We start from the raw sequence: 23884 nt of genomic DNA, 5'->3' as shown, positions 1-23884 counted from the left end.
TTTAAATAATATTAAACCTGTATTCTTTCTGGAGGTTTTTATATATTTTTTTTCCAGAGGTTTTTAATTCGGTATCTACCCGTGATCCTGTGAAGAATGTTTAAATAAAAGTATCATTCATCCCTCTTCCAGATGTTTCTCCTGCCTCATTATGTTTAATATCTCTTCGTCTTTGTCTTCAAGGCCTAAGTCTTCATATGCCTTTTCTTTTTTAATTTTAGATATTCCAAAGTTTGAGGTTTATTGCAGAAGAATTCCTCCTGAGTGCTCAATTCATCATGAACTGTATCATCAGATTTCCAGTTATCCAGACTGTAAGACCAAAGACTTACTTCCCAGCCTCTTCCTGAGAGTGGAATCACTAGAGGACATAACCAGCGAGTGGAGTGATGCCGTCGACATAAACAACCAGGGGACACAGGTCAGTGAGCCACGCATCTTCCTGCCATGGCCCAAACACAGATTCCCTTTTCTAAGGCTTCCAGGCAGAGGGAGAGAGAAAAGGAGGTTCCCTGCTGAGCAGAGAGCCAAATGCAGGGCTGGATCCCAGGACCCTGGGATCATGACCTGAGCCGAAGGCAGCCACTTAACCAACTGAGCCACTCAGGCGCCCCCATGCTTGTCTGTTTTTTGTTTTTTTTTTTTTTAATTTATTTATTTTTATTTGTTTATTTACAGCATAACAGTGTTCATTGTTTTGGCATCACACCCAGTGCTCCATGCAGTACGTGCCCTCCCTATTACCCACCACCTGGTTCCTCAACCTCCCACCCCCCACCCCCACCCCCCCCGCCGCCCCTTCATAACCCTCTGGTTGTTTTTCAGAGTCCATAGTCTCTCATGGTTCATCTCCCCTTCCAGTTTCCCTCAACTCCCTCTCCTCTCCATCTCCCCATGTCCTCCATGTTATTTGTTATGCTCCACAAATAAGTGAGACCATATGATACTTGACTCTCTCTGCTTGACTTATTTCGCTCAGCATAATTTCTTCCAGTCCCGTCCATGTTGCTACAAAAGTTGGGTATTCGTCCTTTCTGATGGAGGCATAATACTCCATTGTGTATATGGACCACATCTTCCTTATCCATTCATCCGTTGAAGGGCATCTTGGTTCTTTCCACAGTTTGGCGACCGTAGCCATTGCTGCAATAAACATTGGGGTACAAATGGCCCTTCTTTTCACTACATCTGTATCTTTGCTTGTCTGTTTTTAAACAGACTTTTCTAAATGCTGCACTTCTTGTCCCTATGTGAGGATGCAGGTTTATCCATTTTTCCATCTTCATGAGGTTATAAATTCTCAGATACAAGTTTGTGTTTCCCAAATGTACTTACAACTGTTAACCAGCAAGGAGCACTTCCTAAAGGCAAGCCCCTGTTGGGTCTAATCCAAGGTCAAGAATGAAATAAAATTGTTAGACTTCTCTACGTAGAGGGTAGTCCTACTGTCCATATTTTCGGAAAATCATAATGGCAAACCTAGATTCATCCCCTCTTTAGAAAATTTCAAAACTTAATTTAAAAATAGACATATTTTTGCTAAAAGTACATAACAGTCTGCAAATATAAGTGCAGTTTAAAAACCCGGAACAGATAAACGTCCCAATTTGTCTGTCTTGCTCTCCGTGTTGGTGGTGGTTTATTTTTGTTAAAAATGGCGTATGAACCTAGCATTTCATGTCTCCTGTACTTAAAATTTGCCATCTTTCGGTGTATAACAAAAAACTCACTATTATATAGCCATCACCACTCTCTAGTCCATCCTCCCTCCACTCAGCCCCCGGGGACCACAGCTATCCTTGGCGCTCTGAGCTTGTCAGGTTCAAGGTACCACCTGTGAGTGGAACCACACCACATGCGTCCTGTCGTGCCGGCTCATTTCACTCAGTGTAGTTAGTGTCTTCGGTGTTGGTCCATGTCATGGCATGTGATGCTGCTTTCTTCCATTTTAGGGCTGAGCGATCTGTGCCGTACTTTGTTACAGGTCTTCCACACCTATTCATTCATTTGTAGGTCCCATTCATGGTAATGGTTATAAGACACCTATTAAAGTGACAAATATATTTACTGTAGTAATGATTATCATTTAATAATCGTTTACTGCACGCCAGGTATCGTGCTGAGCTCTTGCCATTCATTCCTCTCTAACCCTATGTAGCCGTGAGAAACAGGCCAATGGTCTCCATGTTACATGAGTGAAAACTGAGACCTCCAGAAGTAACACAGCCTAATTCCCTGGCATTACTAGAGCAGGGACTGGAATTTAGTCCAGACCTGTCTGACTCCAAAGCACTGCTCCATACCACTATGCTATGAGTCCTACTTCCCCACCTGGGATTCCAGAACACCCCTTTTCCCCAGCTGGCACATTCTTTCTCATCTCCTGACAGACTCTCTGTCTTCCCCCAACTGTGAAGTCTCCTCCCTACTACAGGCCCCCCATTTGTTCATATAACACTTGTAACATTGAATTGCTTTTTTTTTTTTTAAGATTTTATATATTTGAGGGGCACCTGGGTGGCTCAGTGGTTTAAGCTGCTGCCTTCAGCTCAGGTCATGATCTCAGGGTCCTGGGATCGAGTCCCACATCGGGCTCTCTGCTCAGCAGGGAGCCTGCTTCCCTCTCACTCTCTCTGTCTGCCTCTCTGCCTACTTATGATCTCTCTCTGTCAAATAAATAAATAAAATCTTTAAAAAAAAAAAAAAAAAGAAGATTTTATATATTTGAGAGAGAGAGCGAGAGCAAGCCTGAGCCAGGGGTGAGGGGGTGAGAGGAGCAGAGGGAGAAACAGACTCCCCGCTGAGCCCCCGATGCGGGGCTCAATCCCAGGACCGCAACTGACTGATCCACCCAGGCGCCCCTGTAGATATTTCTTTAAGTGATTTCCTACCAAGTTAGATTTCCTGGTGGTCAGATACCTGCCTAATTAATCCTTGGCCTGTGCGAAAGTGCCTGTCGACACGGTAAGGGTAAATATCAAATCAGTAAATGAAGGACCAAATGAACGAATGGATGAAAGAGAAGATGAGACTAGGCAAGAGAGATGGTGTGAAGGAGGGCATGAGAGCCCCGGGTCTAGCCTTGGGAAAGGCCAGCGTGTCAGTGCAGAGCAGCAAAAGAGACGGAAAGGAAGAGGCAGAGTGGCAGGAAAACCACCGGCAGGGGAGACAGAGAGCCCCTGAGGGACAAAGTTGACAGGCTGGAAGGTGGTAGAAGGAGGGAAGCCAGGTAGCAATTGGAAATGACAAGTTCAGAGTGAGCGGAAGGGAGGGAGTGGAGGAACATGTGAGAATTGTTTTTTCCAGGAGTGGGGCCATGCAGCAAAGGAGGTCAGAGAGTAGGAGGCCGGTGTCTGCACTGCAGGGGTGGAGGCGGTCAAGGAGAAGTGGAGAGGACAGTGTGGAGTGCCTGGGAGACAAGTCCAAGGCCCCAGGAGTGAGGTTGTGCTGGAAACAGGAGGACCTCGTCCTCTTCTCTGCCTGCAGAAAAGAGGTGGGCAGAGGTTAGGGAGAGCTGTTTCGAGGGAGGGACCAGGACATTGAGGGAACTGATGGACTAAGGACTGAAGTTTGAAGTATGGAGTAAATCACCTGCTGAGAGGGAGAGGGAAAGGGCTGGGGGCCTGGAGGAGTGAGTTAGCAGTGGAACCAGGCCAGGGATGCAACCAGGGACTGGTGCAGGACTATCCGAGCCCCCCCACACACACATTCACCTTGGAGACCTGCGTTGTAGTGGTCCCCACCCTAGAGGGGTGTGGTTTCTGTCCGTGGCACTCATGGGCTGCACACTGAGAACCTGCTAGATCTGCGCAGCCCCGGAGACGCTCCTGGTCTCATTAACGTACAAAATAACGATTGCAAGCTTCCCAAGGGTTCCTGAACACCTCTGCGTTGGTTTGAAAATTTTTCAAACCTTGCTTGCTTCTCTATGTCTAGGGAATTCTTGACAACAGCCTTCTGCCTGCCAAACCTTATTTCAGGGATTCCCATTCACTCTAAATTTCCTCAGACCTTTGTAGTCACAGATACATCAAAGCTAGGAGGAGGTGCTCTTTCCAACACCCTTATCATCCCTGGTCTGAGGACCCAGCAAAGGCTCATGTTCCCATTAATCTTTGAGGAGCTGTGTGCCATATGTCCAGCAGACCGCGGTTCGCTTCCTACTCCGCAGGAAGATGTGTTTCAGAGCCTCACTGACATCTCAGGAATACACCAGCGTGTATAAATCACTGGGGAGTGAAGGGAGCTGCGTCCTCTGATGAAAGGAAGCAGCCCTTCTGTAGAAGTGAGTTCGTTTTCCAGGAGCCTTTCCTCAGCCCTGGGTCTGAGGCCCGTGATGCAAATTTCAAAGCTTACCTTAAAAAGCAGGATAGGGGTGCCTGGGTGGCTCAGTTGGTTAAGCTGCTGCCTTCGGCTCAGGTCATGATCCCAGCATCCTGGGATCGAGTCCCACGCTGGGCTCCTTGCTCTGCAGGGAGCCTGCTTCTCCCTCTGCCTCTGCCTGCTGCTCTGCCTGCCTGTACTCTCTCTATCTCTCTGTCAAATAAATAAAATCTTTTTAAAAGGGGGGGCAGGATAAAAACACCATAAAATCACCAATCTGCCTCAAGGAAGACAACTCCTTTAGCTTTTGCCAGTGATCGCCCCTTGCCTCAGCTCTGGAAACAAGACAGTGTCATGTCCTGTACTTTTGAGATGGAATATGACAGGGACAGGCAGAAAGTAAGTTTATAATAAGTTTATAATCACACAAAGAGGTATTCTTTGGATCAGGAGTTCCTGGGAAATCTGATGGTGTATAGGCCGTAAAATTCTAACCATTCTTGGTATGGGTTTTCCTGGGCTGTGTTACTAGCTGACACGTGGCTAGAAGACATTCCCTGGTTACTCACCAAAGTCCCGAAGCAACAGCGGGTGCTCTTAGCCTTAACTTTTTAGCAGGTGTGAGCCTGACTCTGGGGGAAACATCTCTAGATTCTGAATAAATAAGTAAAGACATTAAAAAATGAGCTTATGTGGACCATTTTAAGTCACAGTTTTGATCCCACCAGGAAGACACGTTGGGGAGACAAATAATAAGCAAGTGCTCCCAAGGCTGTTGTGTTGGGAACTCTGGGGGCAACTGTGAAGGGAAGGTCAGTGGTCCTGCTGGGATGTCCAGCAGATGAGCTTGCGAGGCTAAGAAGAACCTCTCCAGTAAGGGATCTCCCACTTCAGATTGAACAGGCATGAAGTAGACAAGAAAGTGGGAGATTTTTTTCTGGGCGGAGAAAGCAACATGTTCGAAGCTTCTCTGCTCAGACAGGGAGCCTGGTCCCTTCAGGGATCTAAATGCCAGTGTGGCCGGAGTGCCAGATGAAGGAAAAGGGGCCGGGACCGGGACCAGTGAGGCAGTTCAAGGCCAAACCCGGCCAGATTCAGTATCTGCAACCAAGGATTTTAGGTTTTTATCTTAAGAGCCATGGGAAGTCTTTGACTTGTTTATGAAAAGCAATTTCTGAGCCATTGAAGCAGCAAAGATAAATGAGCTGTAAAAACCCCAGAAGGTTTGCAGGTGAGTTTTCTTCTAAAAAGATCCAGTAAATTCTCACGATCTTTGACGCTTAGCAGAAGTGTTCAGTGGAGTCAGCATCGCCAGGTTTTTCTTTTCCATGTGTGTGGAAGAGGCAGAGTAACAGTCCTTCATGTTTCTGTAGCTCTCTGCCATTTACAAAGTACTCGCACAGCCGCAGTCTCTATTCTTCCGTTCATTTATTTGGCAAGTTTAATGGAGGAACTATCCAGGGCCAAACCCTTTGTCTTGAACAAGGCCTTACTCCTGCTCCAAGGACCTGAGCAGAAGTAAATAAACCCTGTCAAGTGGTATAAGTCCCAAGACAGAGCCTTTGATCACGGCAAAAATTCTAGGACCATTAGGGCAATAATTTGTGTGTTTCTTTTCCTGATGAGAGGATTGAGACTTAAAGAGTAATCAGCTAGGTGGTTTATAACTAAGCAGGATCAGACTGGAACCAGGATCTGTCCACATATGACCCAATCTTGTTTTTCCTGCACCAAGTGGAGGTCAGAGTCTGTCCTTTGGAGTCCAGCCCTGGCTACAGATATTGCTACCTGAAGGTTCATGAAAGCACAGGTTAGAAGCGGTTTTCTACTTACCCCTCTACCCAGGGCAAGAGTCCCTCCCATGCCATCTCCCCTCAGTCTTCTGGCTCGGTTTCATTCCAGCAGTGACTATAGGAAACTTTCTGCCCACGTCGAGCTGAAAATCCTCCCTCCGTGGCATCTACTCCTTCATCCTTGTTTTACCCTCTGGGGCATCGCAGATTGTTTACTTCCCCTCTAATATAGCAACACTACAATTATTTGAAGGCCGCCTCAACATCTTCTCTAAGTGTTCCCTTATCCAGGCCAAACATTGCTGGTTCCTTGAATCATTCCTTCAGTAAATGTGATTTCCAGACCCATCACCACAGTTACCCTTGTCTGAATACACTAGTGTGTTATGTTCCCTTTTAAAAATCTGGCAGCCAGAATTATACATACTATTCCAAATGTGGTCTAACCAGCTATTACCTCCCTGTGCTTCCATTAATAAAGTGGAAGATCGAGTTAGCTTTTTATTAACAAGTTCAGACTGTTTGTTATTATTGAACTTGTGGTCAACCACATCCCCCAGGTCTTTATCATATGACTCGCTGTACAGTTGACTTTTTGAACCCAGTGACAGGACTTTGCATTTATCCCCAATAAATTAAATCTTGTTGCTATTGGCCTCGTCCAGCTTGTTGAAATCACTTAAAAAAAAATTTGTGATGCTGTCATCCAACATATTAAGTATCGTTGGTAGCTTTATGTCATCTATAGATGTGGTAAGCATGCATTCTACGTGTTTGTCCGAGTCATTAATAAATATGTCGAACAGGACAAGTCCAAGGTCTGCAGGCCGCAGTGAATCACTAGGTACCTCCTGAATGCATGGGTTCAGTCAGCCACTAACACCTCAAAATGCGTGGTCATCTGGCCCACATTTCTTAAATAAGAAAATGCACCTGAAAACATTTTTTAAGCCAGACTGTTTAAGGTGTTTCTTATCTTGCTTACAAGGTTAGCATGACACTTTGCTAAATGCCTTGATGAGCCAGGACTCAAGTAATGTAATCAGTCCACTTGGTGCAGATCAGACAGAGGGAATAACCCTGAGAACTAATGCTTGAAGAGCATGTGGTCATTTTCCGACGTACCCTTAGCCTCTGTCTGGGAACCTTTACATAGAAGAAGGCTTATCAGCCCAAGGGAGTATCTGATTTCTAAAACTTGCAGTAAAGCTATTTTGGCTTTTTGTTTACTTCCCTCGCCTTCCCCTACATCCCATATCAAGGCTAGAACAGACATCAGCTAGTTGGTACCCACTTCTGCACATCTGCCAAGTGCTCTGGTCTAGAGTCTTCTATGTGTCTACAGTTTGTTCCAGCTGAGTCACACCTGCTCTTAAAGATACTTGGGAGTAGGGATTCCCCTAGATATTTTTCAGCAGCTATACAGAGGGAAGACTTATACTGTGAACATCACTATTTTGTTTTCGCCCTTATCCAACCTTTTCTCATTTTAGAAATTGATCATTTTAGAAATTCATCTACCTTCTTTTCGTCTCGGAGATCATCTCTCACTGCTTTAGCTACCAGCTGTCATCCAGTTACTTGGATCCATCTCTGGCCCCTGCATCTCTCCTAAGCTTCAAGTCTGTGTTCTTTGCCAACCACCAGACATCTCCACCTGAAACCCACGAGCACCTCAAACCCAGCGTGTCTGAAACCAGAGTGATCATTTTCCATTCCCCAAGCCAGCTTCTCTTAGAGTCACTACTTCCCACTATAAAAACCTTAAACAAGATTTCTGTAAATTTGTATTGAATTCCTGCTCTATGTCAAGCACTCTACAAATATCTTTAGTCCCTGCCACATTCCTTAAAGGCAGATGCTACCTGAAGCCCAGAGAGGTCACCTTTCACAAAGCAAGTGTCCTGGGATCCAAACGCCAGCTGTCAGTCTTCTGAGCCTATATTTTTCCTGCTGTACCCTAATACCTTCCTTTCCCTCTTCCTCCTACCCCCACACATCCTGTAAATCACCAGGTTCTGGCAGAAAGTCCTCAGAAGTTTCTCTGGATCTGCCCCTTCTCTGTGACCATGGCCTACCTCAGGCCTTTTATCCGTCTTCCCTCTCCCAGAGTTTGGCAGTAGCCCCTCAAAGGACCTCTGTGTTGTCAGCCTCATCACCTTCAACTCGGTCTCCACAACTACCACCCAAGTGATTACTAAAACACAGAGTCCAGCCCAGAGAGGACTCTCCAGGCCACTAGACTGCTTAAAACAGGCCACCACCTGAGACAAGCAGGCTGCATCTTACTTCCATACTCCCTCTGTAGGTAAGGGGTCCGTCCGGCCCCATAGCACGCACGGAACTCTCTTCTTCCCTTCAAAGCCTAAGTCTTGACTTGGTCCACATCATGGCTTTCCCTCTTCAGATATTTTCTTACAAGTCACTTCATCTAGAGGTAGGAGTACTACCTTCTCAATTTATTCCTTCCCAAAATAGGGAGTAAAATTTTTTCTGAAAAAGAAATATTAGCCAAAGGTCAGAACAAATAGAATGGCTAATTACCTGCAGATCCATTTACGGAGGCTGAGTGTCTGCCATCTGCCAGCTGGAGACCCAGGAAAGCCATAGTGTAATTCAGTCCAGGTCCAAAGGCCTGACAACCAAGGCAGCTGATGGTTCAAGGCAGCTAAATTCACAAGGAGAAGATGAAATGAGATATCCTAGCTCACCAGTAAGGCAGGGGGAAAAGGAGGCAGATTATTTCTTCCTGCACCTTTTGTTCTGTTCAGGCCCTCTACAGACCTCCCCCCACATTGGGGAAGGCAGTCTGCTGAGTCTGCTGATTCAAATGCTAATCCCACCCAGAAACATCCTCACAGACACATCCCGAAATAACGCATAACCTGGGCACCCTCTGGTCAGTCAGGTTGACACAGAATTACCCATCACAGAAAGAAAGTAAAAATCTGAGGTGGGAGCACAAGAGTCAGGTAAAAGAGAGAATTGGAAAGGGAGAAGACCCAGCAAAGTGTATCCTGTGGCTGTTGGAGCCCAGATGAAGAGGAAATGAGTAAAATATTAGAGGAGGAGAGTACAGAAGTAGTTTTAGTAATAGTTGTACCTATTATTGAAGTCTACCTCAGCTTCTGTGCTGGGGTGCTTTCTGACTCCCTCCAGATTTTCCCTGGACTGTCACATAGAGCCTGCAGGGAAAAAGAGGGAGACCTAGAAAGAGAGATTTTCAGGAATTCATCCTTTTATTTCCTGTGTCCCCTTGTAACATATTAACTTAGTAAAATTAAATTGATATCATTTTTTAAAATATTGTTTGCTGGACATAAATCTAATAAGCATTTTAATAAAGATAACTGGATACATAGAAAAGCACAAGTTTATTAACGTGTTTCTTACTTGTAATCGTGGTAAAAGACAACATAGTTAAGTGGAGGGCAGGACATAGGCCTGGAATGATGTTCTTATAACCACACCCTGAGAGAAAGTTTACTTGATCAGAGTAAACAGACACAAACAGATACAAATGGCAAAATACAGAGTATCCTCCCAGGGTTTAGTGGTCAGAGCAGCAAATCTATGATATGTTGCCCGATAGCCTCCTCCCCCTCCCCCCCACACAGCAGTGTGAAGTGAAGAAAGAACAAACACTAAGGGACGGGACTGATCAGGACAGGCTAGCTCATTCGGCAGTAACAGCTCGGCAGCAACAGCTCGGCAGCAACAACAGAAACCCCCCCTCGGTCATCAGTTATGCCATCGTCTCTTTTCCACACGTGAAACAAATCGCCTCCCTGGGGCTCCATCCAATCACCACATCCCACTGGAAATCCAGTACTCCTGAGCAACGCTCTGAGTCTGCGCATGACTCCCTTCATCTGGACAGCTGGGAGCTCGTGGCCTCCTCCCTCTCCCCTCATTTTACAAGACAGGATAACCATTATAACCCCTCCAGAATGGGAAGGAGAAGAAAGAGAGATGTAACAGCAGCCCCTTTTCTGTGACAATTTTGAAAGTTTTCTGAGCACGTAATTGTGGGGTTTCTACCCTGGAGCAAGGTCTAGTCGCTGAGCCCCGTTTCTATTCTTGGAACTGCTTTCTTAGCATTTTTCTTCTAGTCCCTGGATCTACCCTCAAGAGCTCTTCCTCCATCCCATCTGAAGCTCGTATTGAGTTTCAAGCAATCACAGTCTCTTCCAGTCTAGGCTTGTGAGTTTATTGGGCGGGAGTCATTTCTCAAGAACTATTTGATTCTCGAGTATTCATGTACTGATAACCACACCCATGGTCCTTTTCAAGGCATATTTCTATGCTATCTTGCTTCTTTGCCTCTCTCTAGATTTAAGAGAGTTTCTGTGGCAAATGTATACTTTTAAGCTGAACTTTCTTCTGAGTCACTTGAACAATGGGCCAATTCTTTCTTGATATCTGAGCTCATCTCTTCTTGAATACATTGCCAGAGACAGCCAGTAGCAACCAACACACACTACTAATATTTTGTTCCCGAACCTCATCTTCTGGAGGCACAAATAGATTAGGTATATAATCTACCTCCCAGGTAATCTCAGACAACAGCCTTACTAAATGTCTTGCTACTTTATAACATGAATTGCCACTTTAATATCTTCCAGTATCAATTCTTACTGCCTGACATTAACCCAAGGACTCCTATTTTAGGTTTTTGCAGGAACTCTACTTCTAGTATCGATATTATATTAGTTAGCGGGGCGAGGCTCTGCGGCCTTTCCGAATCCTAGCATTTACTGCTTGCTCATGCTGTGTGCCCAGGGCTCATGGTCACTTTCCATGGTCACTCAGAGATGCAGGTTGAGGGAGTCTCTGTCACCTTGTGTGTGCCCCACTGTAAAAAGCCACCCCCAAACCTAGAGGCTTGACAATGATGAATATCTCATGAGTCTGAAGGTTTGTTTGGGTGATTTTTCTGCAGGATGAGCCTGGGATCACTCATGCAGCTGTGTTCAGCTGGAAGTTGGCAGAGGGAGGAGTTCAGCTGGAAAGTCTGGGCATCTCTCTCACCGTGTGGTCTTTCCTCTCTAGAGAGGCTAAACCAGGCTTCTTCACATGGTTGGCAGGAGGGCAAACCCCAGGGATCAAGCTTTATCAGGCATCTTGCCTCTCATTTGCTGATATCCCGTCAGCTGACGGCAGTCACAGCCAAGCTCTGGATCAGCAGAAGGGACCAAGCAAAGGCCTGGAAGCTGGGTGTGCAGCTCCTTGACTGTGTAACCGTCTGCTACAACCAGCTAGACCAGGAAGCAACAAGCTTTTTCTTCAAAAAGTTTCTTCTTTTTCTTCAGTAAGCATTTCCGGTTTTGCAGGCAATACAGTCTCTGTCACAATTTCTCCACTCTGCTGTTACATAGAGACAATCTGTAAATAAAGGAGCGTAGCTATGTCCCCACAAAACTTTATTTACAACTAACAGGCCATGGATTGGATTTGTCCTGCCACCGATCTAGAGCATAGAGCCTGTATTTGGCCTCCACAGCAGGGGAAGAAGACTAGCTCTTTTAAGCTTTGGCTCAGAAGTAACGCTTGTCAATTCTGTCTTTAGCTCATTGGCCAGAACTTAGTCACGTGGCCACGCCTAACTGCAAGGGGCTGAGGAATAGAGTCCTGCTCTGTGCTGGACAGAGCTCGGTACGCGTGGACACTAGAAGTCTCTACCCCAGCAGCTATGTTGAGATGATGTCCATTCAGATCTTGACTGCATATCAGGTGCCGAAGAAAATGAACATAAAACCATTGTCCTCATGAGCTTATACAGAGATCATGATGATTAATATACGAAGAGGGAGAAGCATATTATACATCTCTGCCCTGAAATCATTAGTTATTATCCCATCATTTGTGTACTTGGCTTTTTCACCAGCTAAGCTGAGAGCAGTTTGAGGGTATGATTAGATCTTCTCGGTCCCTGGGGCACCTGGGTGGCTCCACCAGTTAAGCATCCAACTCTTGATTTCTGCCCAGGTCATGATCTCAGGGTCATGAGACGATCTCAGGGTTGTAAGATCGAGCACCGCATCAGGCTCCCTCCTTGGCGGGAAATCTGCTTCTCCCTCCCTCTTCATCTCCCCCCACCTCATGTGCTCTCTCTCTCTCAAATAAATAACTAAATCTTAAACAACAGCAACAACAACAAAAAGAAACAAACAAAAAAACTTCCCTATCCCTAATACAGAGCCTTGCTCTTTGTAAGAACACTTTAAGTATCAAATCATTGGTTGAATGACTAAATGACCATCAGACCAAAACAAAGATTTATTTTAAAACTTCTGAGGTAGGTACAGGTGCCTAATTTCTCTGGCAGTTAGATACCTAACCCCCTAATCCCTAGAGCTGCCACTGTACAAAATGCTTGGCATTGTGAGCTGCTTCTCTACGTGGGAAAAGAGACATGAACTTAAAAAGTCCATGTTTCTCCCTTGCTAGTGGTGAGTGGAAGGAACACCCAGAAAAATTTTTCTCCAGAGTCCAGATTTTTGATCAGATTTTTGATCTGATTTTTGATCAGTACCTTAAAGGTTTAAGTCCATTTGCTTGCTTCAAAGTCCCTTGGGCAGTTAACAAAAACCATGAGCTTGATTTATCTTTCCTATCTTAGAAGGAACCAGTATCCTTCCTCATTTCATCATGTCTAAGGATGACTTTGAGTTTGAGCAGAGCAGTAAATATTTCCCTTTTTGAGCCTCTCCTTCCCTCCTTTGAGGGTTGATAGTTCTCTCCTAAAACCCTGGGACATGCACTTAAGTTATAGTCACTGAGAGAGGGAAATACAGATGGGAGCACAGGGCCTTAGAAAGGTTTGTCCTGGGGCGCCTGGGTGGCCCAGTGGGTTAAAACCTCTGCCTTTGGCCCAGGTCATGATCCCAGCGTTCTGGGATCAAGCCCCACATCAGGCTCTCTGCTCAGCCAGGAGCCTGCTTCCCTTCCTCTCTCTCTGCCTGCCTTTCTGCCTATTTGTGATCGCTATCTGTCAAATAAATAAATAAAATCTTAAAAAAAAAAAAAGAAAGAAAGAAAGGTTTGTGCCAAATGAATAATCTCACATCTATAAACCTAGTAGAAAAGCAGTTGACTTAGGGCGCCTGGGCGGCTCAGCCAGTTGAGTATCCCACTCTTGATTTCCACTCAGGTCATGATCTCAGGGTTGTGGATTCGAGCCCCACGCTGAGCCCATTTCAGGCTCCGTGCTCAGCAGGGAGTCTGCTTCTGTCCCTCTCTCTCTCTGTCCTTCCCCGTCTCACATACATGGGTTTTCTCGCTCTCTCTCAAATAATCTTTTTTTTTAAAGCAGTTGACTTACTTTATATATCATACAAAATGATAAATATGAGTGTTTTTGAAATAATACCTGGTTTGTTTTAGATTCATGAGGTCGGCCATTTATTAAGTTGACTGCATTCTAGATTTTGTCCAAGTCAAGTTCATTTTTTTTTAAAGATTTCATTTATATTTTTGAGAAAGCATGAACACGAGTGGGGTGAGAGGCAGAGAGAGATGCAGCCTCTCCTCTGAGCAGGGAGCCTGAATCGGGGATTCTGGGATCATAACCTAAGCTGAAGGCAAACGCTTACCCGACTAAGCCACCCAGGTGGCCCAGGTTCAATGTTTACCTTAGAACAGAAAAGGAAAATTCAGGATACAGGATCTTTTGAAACATATTTTTGCAAAACAGTCCATTTGGGAAACACGTCCGTGGAGAACAAAGGGACCCCACTCCCGCCATCAAGAAACTGACATCTCATGAGTCCGTTTCATTGAGTCTGATCATTGAGTCAGGTGTGTAAACCGGTGGCTGTGCCGCGAACGATACAGATTTGTGACAAAACAAGTGCGGTTTAAGTACTTTAGGAACATAGGAGTGAGTATCAAGCTGAGGAAAGGAACAGGAAAACTAGAAGGTACCTTCGTGGAAAGAGGTATCCTTAAGGAGCAGGTGCAAAGATACATAGGCTCTGGAAAGGACTCGCATAGGGGTTGGGGAGGCATCTTCTGGGCCCTGGGGGTGCCGAGTGGCAGACAAAGGCCTAAGCTGAAGCAGCGGCCATGGAGCGCAAGAGAAGGCTGTACCAAGGAGCCGGCCAAGCAAGAGCGTCTGTGGACCGCTGGGCCTCAGGACACGGACAGGAGGCAGACATGATGGCCAGCTGCTGGACACACCCCGGGGTGCTGCCCCTGGTCAGAATTTCTGAAGGAGGAGCGCTCATGCACCAAAGAAGCCTGGTGCCATTGAAGTGACGTCTGGGGCTCTCTCTGCGGTTCTGCGTACACTCTTTCCCGGGCCTCCTCAGCTGGTCAGAGTTAGAGTACCTTCATTCCCTGGCAGGCAGGCACCTAGCTCTGTTCCTTCCTCCAGGAATTTTCAGTCTTCCTTTTCTTTAGTGTCCTAACAATAGTAAAGGGCCCAGATTTGGCCTGAACTGATACCGCAAATTATCACAAAATCAGCGTTCCCAAACATAGGTTCTTGCCTCCACTCTCAGGTAAGGCTGGCCGTGAACATGATGTTCTTGGAGTTGTTTTTCAAATAGTTCTGTTCTGTTTTTCAAATATTTATCCATTTAAGCAACCTTGGTATTTCATGCTGAGAGGACATCTGTTCTGCTGGCCTGGTACCTGGCTTCTGAGGTAGAACTTTCCTGGGGCTTTAGTCCACCTTCCCATGGAAGAAAAATTAATTTTGACTCCAAGCAAATGAAGTTATCTGACATTGTTACAAGTATGTGAGGGACTGAGGGACCTTGAGAAGATTATGGCATGTCTTGATAGGTTTTCTGGTACGTTTCTGAGTCCTCTGGATAGATGGACATCCTTCCTCATGGTAGTGAGTCAACGCTCGAGAGTCTGAAAGTTTTTTCATTTTGCATTTCAAGTCCTAAGTTTCTGGAGATTATTTTCCACAGAGATCCATAAACACACATCAGGCTGGCCCATGGCTGGACTCCAGCCCACACAGAGCTATTTGCGAATTCCAGAGGAGGAGAGAATAAAGACACTCGTGCTCTGTCATCATCCATCATTGTTTTTTGCTATGAACCTTACAGCTGGATATTGAAAAATCTGGATTTGATCTTTCTTTTTTTTTCTTTTTCTTCTTTTTTTTTTTTTTACAAGTCAGCTGATACACATACATAGAGAGAAATATAACCAGCAAGTGTTTGTGATATTGAATCACATCTTAAGACGTTGGAAGGCAACCATTTCATTAGTGGTTTTACTTCTTTTTTGTCAGATTTTGAATATTATTCTTGTAGGTTGTGTTCCTGACTGGCTTTGGCTACGTATATGTGGACATTGTTCTCCAGTGTGGCACGGTCTTCATCACTGTGGCCCCAGAAGGAAAAGTGGGATCTGGTCTAACTACTACCAACAGGTAGGATTAATTATTATCCCAGTGGCAGTATGGTAAGCTTTCCCATTGTGAAGTCATAAACCTGCTATTTCCCATTCTTTATCATCTCTATATATACATTCTAGCTTTTGGTGAATTATTTAATCCATACGATACGGATATTAGCATTAAATCTGACCTATAAAAAGTAGCAAGATATGATCTTTGGTACCCCTTCCAGTGGTAAGTTGAATAAACTGGTTTACAAACTAAAACATGCATTAGAATTATATATTAGCATTAGCATGAAATGCAAATTAATACTTCTGTATCCAGTTGACAATCTAGTGGTTAGTAATCTGACTTAGCAATTAGAGCTACAAAATAAATTCCTCTCTTAGAGGGTTGCCATCAGGTTTTCCACTCATGAACCAAAGAGTTAATATGCTTAACTTAAAGGAACTCCTATAATCCAGTTGGAATAGTATGAAACTAGCTCCTCCTTCTAAAGTGAAGGTGCATGCATGACCAGGAAGTTCTAAGAAGGGGAAATAAAAGAATCAAAGACACACAAATTTAAGTAAGATATTACCAAAGTTAACAATGATGTGTCATCACGTACGATTCAAGTGGAAGTGTAAACTACTGCCATTTTCTGGAAAGCACTTGAGCAACCTCTGTTAACAGCTTTAGAATCCCTTTGGCTTGTGGGTACCTGGCTGGCTCAGTCAGGTGTCTGACTCTTGATCTCAGCTCGGTTTTGATCTCAGGGTCGTGAATTTAAGCCCGCTCTTGGCTCCCTGCTGGGCCGGTTCCACACTAGGTGTGGGCCCTACTTAAGAAAAAAAAAAAAAAAAAACCCTTTGGCTTGGAAACTCCTTTTTTTTTCTTTTTTAAGATTTTATTTATTTTAGAGAGAGTGTGTGCATGTGCTTGCTTGAACCTCAGGGAGGAGCAGAGAGAGAAGCAGACTCCCCACTGAGCAGAGAGCCCCATGCAGGACTCCATCCCAGGACCCTGAGATCATGACCCCAGCGGAAGGCAGAGGCTTTAACCCACTGAGCCACCCAGGTGCCCCTTGGAAACTCCACTTTCAAGAATTCTGAGAGTAAGAGATAAAGCAGTGGTGAAAGAAGTGGGCAAAGACAGACGAGAGAGATTTATCATATTGCCTCTTAGAGGGGCAAAATATTTAGAGCACAAATGCCCAGCAGTAGGGGAATGGATGATACATAAATGGTATATCCATACAGAGGAAGAGATTAATGTGGCTGATAAATCTAAAATAAAGCAAACAACATAAAATTGAATATACGAATATGGCCAGTCCTGTATCATACACAGATGAACACACGCACACACACATAAATACTTCTCACACATGCTCACACATACATGCACAGAAAACATTCCAGGAACTAAAACTCAAAAGGAGGAACCAAATTTTTAATAGATAAAGGGGTAATAAGCGATTATCTAATAATTTTCTGCACTTTAATTTTCTACAAGAAGAATTTAGTTCAGCATCAGTTTATTACTATTAAAATTTTGTTTAAAATGTAAACTAATAATACCAACTTCCATACATTTGTTTAAGCCCTTTTCTAAAAAAAGTTCCTTGCTTTTCTTACGTGGTTAAGAAATTATTAGTTACAACCTGCCTAATTATTATTAATTTGAGCTTAAAATATTTCAAACAAGTTTGGGTAAAATGTTTTCTTTGCCCAGGAGTGTTTGTAAAAAATCAACAGCATAACAAAATTGGAGACGTAATATAAAATTACATAACACAGAGGCACCTGGGTTGCTCAGTGGGTTAAAACTTCTGCCTTCGGCTCAGGTCATGATCCCAGGGTACTGGGATCGAGCCCCACATCAGGCTCTCTTTTTAGCAGGGAGCCTGCTTCCTCCTCTCTCTCTGCCTGCCTCTCTGCCTAATTGTGATCTCTGTCTGTCAAATAAATAAATAAAATCTTTTTTAAAAAATTACATAACACAAAATTTCAAGCCTATATAGCAATATTTGCCTAGAGCATTAATAGTGCATTATTAATCATAGTAGCAACAAATTATACTTATAGTGGTAGAAATAGGAAAGGAACAGATATTTACTAATATTCCCTTAATTCATTTATTCAAATATTTTTCAAGTGCTTACTGGATGGTAGGTGCTGTTCTAGGGATGGGGACACAATAGTGACCAAAAAGAACAAAATCCCTGCTTTTGAGAAAATGATCATGTTCTCGTAGATGTAGAATGGAAGACAGAGAATACACATAATAAAAAAGGAAAATCGAAGGTACTGTAGAAGGTTGGCTTTCTGCAGGGATAAAAACAACTGAGTAGAAAGACCAGGAATGCCAGGGCCTAGGGACAGAGAGACAATAATTTTTATTTTTATTTTATTTTTTTTTTTAAAGATTTTATTTATTTGACAGAGAAAGATCACAAGTAGGCAGAGAGACAGGCAGAGAGAGTGAGAGGGAAGCAGGCTCCCCGCCGAGCAGAGAGCCCGATGCGGGGCTCGATCCCAGGACCCTGAGATCATGACCGGAGCCGAAGGCAGTGGCTTAAACCACTGAGCCACCCAGGCGCCCCGAGACAATAATTTTTAAAAACCAGTGTAAATAAGCCTCACCATGGAGTTGACATTTGAGCAGAGACAGAAAAGCTTGTGCCAGGGGGTTAGTAATGTGGCTATCTGGTGGGAAAGCTTTCCCGACACAGGGTGCAGCCAGTTCGAAGGTCTGAAGTAGCGTGCCTGGCCCGTTGGAGGAGCGGGGAAGAGGCCATTGCGGGCCAAAGCAGGTGAAAGTGAAAGTCATAGTGTCTGAGGTCAGAGAGGGAAGGGCTGGAAGAGCAGGACTTGTGCAGGGCTTAGTTTTGATTCTTGAAATGGGGAAATCACTTGAGTGAAGAAGTGACATGATCTGACCTAAATTTTTAGAAAATTGTTGGCTGGCTCATTGATGTAGACCATAGAGAAGCAAGAGTGGAAGCAGAGACTCGTTAAGAGATTGGTACAGTTGTTCACACTAGAGATGCCGGTGGCTTAGACTGCGGTGGGATCAGTGGAAATGGGAAGAAATGGTCAGCTTCTGGATGTGCTTTCTAAGAAAAAACCAATGGGATTTCCCTGATGCACTGGGTAAGGGTTGAAACGAGAAGTATCAAGGAGGACTCTGGCACATGTGCTCTAACAAGTGATGTATGTGGTTGCCACTCACTGAGACAGGAAAGACCATATGTCGTTTGGGGATGGAGGTAAGAGCTGGAGTTTGATGCGACAAGACGAGATGAGATGAGTGCCTATGTAAATAGGCAGTTAGATATCATAGGCTGGCAGTCGGGTAGTTCTGAGCTGACCATGTGAGTGGGAGCCCTCAGCATGAGGACAACATATCAGGCCACGAGACTGGGTGAGATCTTCAAGGGGAAGGCACGGGCTGAGCCTTGGGCACCTTCATCTTCAGGGGTCAGGGAGAAGAGGACGTTACACAGCAACTGATGGGGGACCACGAGTAGAAGAGCTAAGAGAAGACAAATGAAGGGAATGTTTCCAGACAGGAGGAGTTATCGACAAGGTGAAATGCCATTGTAGGTCAAGTGAGCCACAGACCCAAAAGTCTGCCAGTGAAAGGCCAAGTGACAAGGAAGTCACTTGGTGAGAGGTGCTTTGGTGGACTGTGGGGGTAGAAGCCCGCTTGGAGCAAGGTGAAGAGGCAATGGAAGGCAGCCAGCAGGCAGTGTGTCTAGAAGTTTTTATGGGAGGGGGAAGCAGAAAACTGAGCAGTAGCCAGTAGCTAGTAGCCCCAGGCCTCAGCCCCTGGGCCTATAAGAAATCCAGTTGTAGATTGTTAGTAATGAAGAAGAAAATGAGGCTGGAGGAAAGGGAGGCTGGAGTGATGCCCCAGAGCAGGGGAAAGCAGGAAGGTTCCATGCACCATGGAGGGCTTGGCCCAAGGCAGGAACACAGCAGGTCAGTTCTAGAAATGGTGGAGGAGCGAACCCACAGCCGAGACACGGCTAGATAGGCCGGGATCCTGGGAGTGAATGGTAAGTTTTCTTCTGTTTGCTTTACTTCAGCATGAGGAGTTTGGGTTATTTGATTTTACCTTTGTGCCTTGAGATGATCGTGATAGAGAATTCGTGCACAAACACTAGAAGACTTATGGAGGAAAAATCTGGTGTTGATAAGGGAAGCACATAGAGAATATGACAAGAACTTGTAATAGTCCCATAGGGAACATTTCCCAGAGCTGTTGGGAATGTGACAGGTTCTGTCCAGACACCATGAACTGAGAGTTCTTACTTGCATCTTAGGAGAATCTGATGAGATGTCAGGAGGTATGTAAGAAGGCACTATTGGAAGGCGGGGCAGGAGGAAGGAAGGAAAAAGGCAGGAGGGAGGGAAGGAAGGAGAGAAGAAAAGGAAAGGAAGACAAAGAAGAGCAGGGGGAAGACTGACGTTCTTTTCCCTTGCTCCTCTAGAACTCTGGAGAAGATTGTGACACTGAAAATGTTCATCACTCAGCTGAGCCTGGTGGTGTTTGATGACCTGACCCACCACAGAGTGTCGTCTGAGCTCCTGAGACTCACACTGGACAGTGTTTTCCTGCACGTGGCCCCCCTGGCCAGCGCCCTGCCGGGGGAAGAGGCAGCCGCCGCCCCCGTCCAGCTTCACTGTGTGGAGGTCTGCTGCGGGGACCTGCAGCTGGACAACCAGCTGTACAACAAGTCCAATTTCCACTTTGCCGTGTTGCTCTGCCAGGGGGAGAAGACGGAGCCGGTGCCATGCTCCCGGATGCAGAGCCTCCTCGTGCCCAGCAGAGACCTGGAGGAGTACAAGAAGAACTGTTTTATCAGACTCAGCCTCACCCTCGCGGAGGGCAAGAGCTGCTTCTTTGAGGACATCAACGAGTTCCGTTTCGAACTGAAACCCGCCCGCTTGTACGTGGAGGACACGTTCGTTTACTACATCAAAACACTGTTCGAGACCTACCTTCCGGAGGGCTGTCTGGCAGCGCCCCCCACGGGCCCAGGGGTCGGCAGGCAGAGGCTGCCCGCGCAGGTGGGCCAGCATGCCCGGGCCCTGGCGCACCCGGTCAAGCTGCGGAGGCTGCTGATCCAGCCCGTGAGTCTCCTCGTCAGCATCCACGCGTCCCTCAAGCTGTACATAGCATCCGACCACACGCCGCTGGCCTTCTCGGTGTTCGAGCGAGGCCCCGTCTTCACCACGGCCCGCCAGCTGGTCCACGCCCTGGCCATGCACTACGCCGCGGGCGCGCTTTTCCGAGCAGGTGAGGCCACGGTGAGCCAGAGCCCCTGCCAGCCAGAGCCCCGGCGGGAAGGAACCGCTTGCGGGGTACTTTCCGACCTCGGACCCACCCGGGGGGAGCAATACAGTGGGAGGGGAGGAGTGCGGGCTTCGCAGTTAGTCAGCGCTGGATGGACATCCACGCTCTGCCCCACACTTAAGAAACACTCAAGCGACCAGGAGCGTGGATATTAGCTGTTATGTCACTTAGAACTTTAATTCCTCATAGCAGACACCTTCTCGCAGCTCCCTGCAGTACAAGGCTCAGGGTGAGCGCACTAGTGCGGTCAGGAAAACTAGCCCAGGCCTCAGCTCCTGGGCCTGGAAGAAACCCACTGCAAGGTTGTTAGCCTCCTCATTAGAACCCATGCATAGCCATAGGTGAGAAATTCAGAGGATTTGTGTGTCCCTAAGATGCACAAAGAGCCTTCTATGCATCTGGCCTGTGTAGACAGATCGCAAAAAGAAAGCGGTTGGTGTCTCAGCCTCTCCACAGACCTGAGATGGAAAAGTCAGTCGGGGTGTGTGTGGCGGGGGGGGGGTTGAATATGTATACAAAAGGTCGGTTGGCGAGTACTATGTGCTGGTAGAGTGCAGGGGACGTAGTGGTCTGAGAACATTCTATGCGACGGACGTCATCGAAACATGGGTTCCTCGCCTAAATTCACTCCAACACGGTTTCAGTGTGATTATCCAGCCCCTTATGTTCCCAGGAATTCAAGCAACAAACCCCAACCAGAGTTGGTCTTGTGGGTTCTTCCTAGCAATGAACATGACAGCCTTCCTTTCAGAGAATAACAAAGGAAAGAACATTTATCACATTGTACTTGGTGAAAGCATTCCCATATAAGCTAACATTGTAGCAGTAAATGACCCGTGTTGTTGCCAGACTGGGGAGATTACATTTTCTCTGTAATGAAATTCACAGAGCTAATAAGGTTACCCAGAAGTTCTTAACTGAAAATGACAAGATCAGGGGAGGGTCCTGCTGGGACTATTGTTTTGATAGCTTGCACAACAATGAAGAAAATATTTCTCTCTTGCTAAGAAATCATTTAAAAATAAGCAGTTAACATTTCACATTTAATAGATGGGTATATTTATAAACAATTCCAGAAACTTAACCTTTAGGGCAGTTTTTGCTTTTAACATGAGAAGCAGGCACGTAAGTTACTGGGCTCTGATCTGGGGCCTGCAGAGGACTAAGGCTCCCGCCAGGCCACCAGGTAACACTAAGGTGTGGGGGGTACCCGTGGAGGTAACGAACTGGCAGAGAAACTCCCAACTGTGGCACCAAGGAGCCATGTCCCTGCAGCCTGTGAGCTAAAAATGCTCTCTCTTTGTTTTGTTTTTTGTTCTTAATGAGCTTTCACAAGAACATTCTGTTTGGATTTTTTGTAATCCACCTAAAATCCTCTAAGCTGTTGTCCCAATCTCATTATACACTGGGACAAGAAATTCTAATACAGAGGCCAAGTTTTTAGAGCCCGTTGGGAATTCCGTCACTAAAAACCTACAGGCAAAGTGAGAAGATGGTAGGAGGTTACCAGTGCCCCAGTAGAAGGGCATTCAAGAGAATGTACTAGCATTCTTGCAGAGGAAGTGGGGAGTGTTGGCCTGGGGATGCGCAAGTTGCAGCTGCATTGCACGTGGGGCAGGACTCACCCATTGAACTTGCCTAGAAGGTTCCTGCCTGGGATGGTTGAAATACCCTGACCTAATTTCTAGGGAGCTTTGTGGATTCACCTCGAAAGGTTTTAAAAATAAATTAGAAGTAGATATGAGTAGCCCTATTCGAAAGAAAGCATGTGGAAAGCATGTAGCTTTCTAATTTTCTGGGGCTTCTCTACACCCAAGTCTCAAACTGATGGGAAGTCAGAAAGTTTTCAAACGAATAAGCAAGAGATATATTGGCTTTTGGAGGAAAATAAAGAAGGAGTGCCCTCGGATACTTACTGTCCTTTTCTGGCTAGTTCAAATGCCTCTGATAAGTACCTTGGGTCCACACATAGCCCTCCTGTCAGGCCGTGTTCCTGACCCAGGAGGACCACACCCCACACCCCGCCTTCCAGTAGCTTGGCAGAGGGCAGCGGTGAGCGGTGAGCCTGGGTGGTGTCTCTTCATGCTGGGCCTGCTACATTTATCTGTGTAGATGGTCTTTGCTTGGCAACAGCCTATATACTCTCCTTTCCTTATCTGTGAGTGTGAAATCTATGGAGAGAAGGAGACTTAGGATGTTTCTAGACCAATTTGCTGCCTGCAGGCGGAACCTTATAACTATCCCAGACCAAAGGGAGTTTGCTGTTTCTTTACCTACAGAGAGAGCCCTCCAAGGAACTGTATTCCACAAGCCTCCCTGACACCCTGCCTCCTCACTGCAGCCTGGGCTCATGGAGGGTGGGTGGACTGTGCAATCAGGGAAGCCTGGGTTGGAGACCCAGCCCCCGTGTCTCAGCAGCGGGAAATTGAGAACAGTTGAGCCACACTTGCCTCCTCGTCCCACCTGGAGAAAGTGGAAGTGGAGACAGGTTAACACCATGTCAGACTCGCCTCTGTCCCCTCCACCTGCTATCCCTGACCCCCAGGGAGAGGTTCAGTCATTAGCTCCTCTGAATTTATGTAAAGGGAGGTAATAGTACTTCACGTGCACAGTTGCTGGGCACCTTAAATAAGCTGAGTGTCTGATACCCACAGGCTGTCCCTTTATAGTACACATCTCTGGAAGTGATTCCCTCGTATCATCCTCCTGCTGTCCCAGGGAAGAGAAGTAGGCTCCAAATTTAAGACCGTCCCTCTCTATCTAGGGGCTGGGCCTAGAAACCGTCAGGGCTCTGCCTTGTTTCTTGCAGCCATACCTTCCCGAGCCTCTGGGACCAGTGACTTGACTGAGGGTCTGTCCCAGGCTTGTCCTTCAAGAACCTGCTGCTGATGCAGGTTTGGCTCCCACACGAGTCCCGGCCCCACGGCCTCCCCATGAGAGCGCTCTCGGCCCCAGGCTGGGGCGCCCGTGGTTCCCCGAGGAAGTCCCCTATCTAGAATCCTGCACTTAGCCCTTGGCCTTGCCTGCACCTCCAGTCCCCCCGGCCCACCCTCCGTGA

General features: G+C 46.2%; 1 protein-coding gene across 1 annotated transcript in view; it reads left to right on the top strand.

The window, feature by feature from the left end:
* The window catches only part of VPS13B (vacuolar protein sorting 13 homolog B), an 811037-nt gene that overhangs the window by 767955 nt on the left and 19198 nt on the right, over positions 1 to 23884 (top strand). The window contains exons 54-56 of the mRNA XM_045996973.1: positions 222 to 421; positions 15392 to 15510; positions 19961 to 20769. Of these exons, the coding sequence (XP_045852929.1) occupies positions 222 to 421; positions 15392 to 15510; positions 19961 to 20769 (1128 nt within the window). The remainder of the gene's footprint in view (positions 1 to 221; positions 422 to 15391; positions 15511 to 19960; positions 20770 to 23884) is intronic.

Source organism: Meles meles, chromosome 1, assembly GCF_922984935.1.
Source record: "Meles meles chromosome 1, mMelMel3.1 paternal haplotype, whole genome shotgun sequence".
NCBI classification, from domain to species: Eukaryota; Metazoa; Chordata; class Mammalia; order Carnivora; family Mustelidae; genus Meles; species Meles meles.
This window is presented reverse-complemented; position numbering and strand designations above follow the sequence as displayed.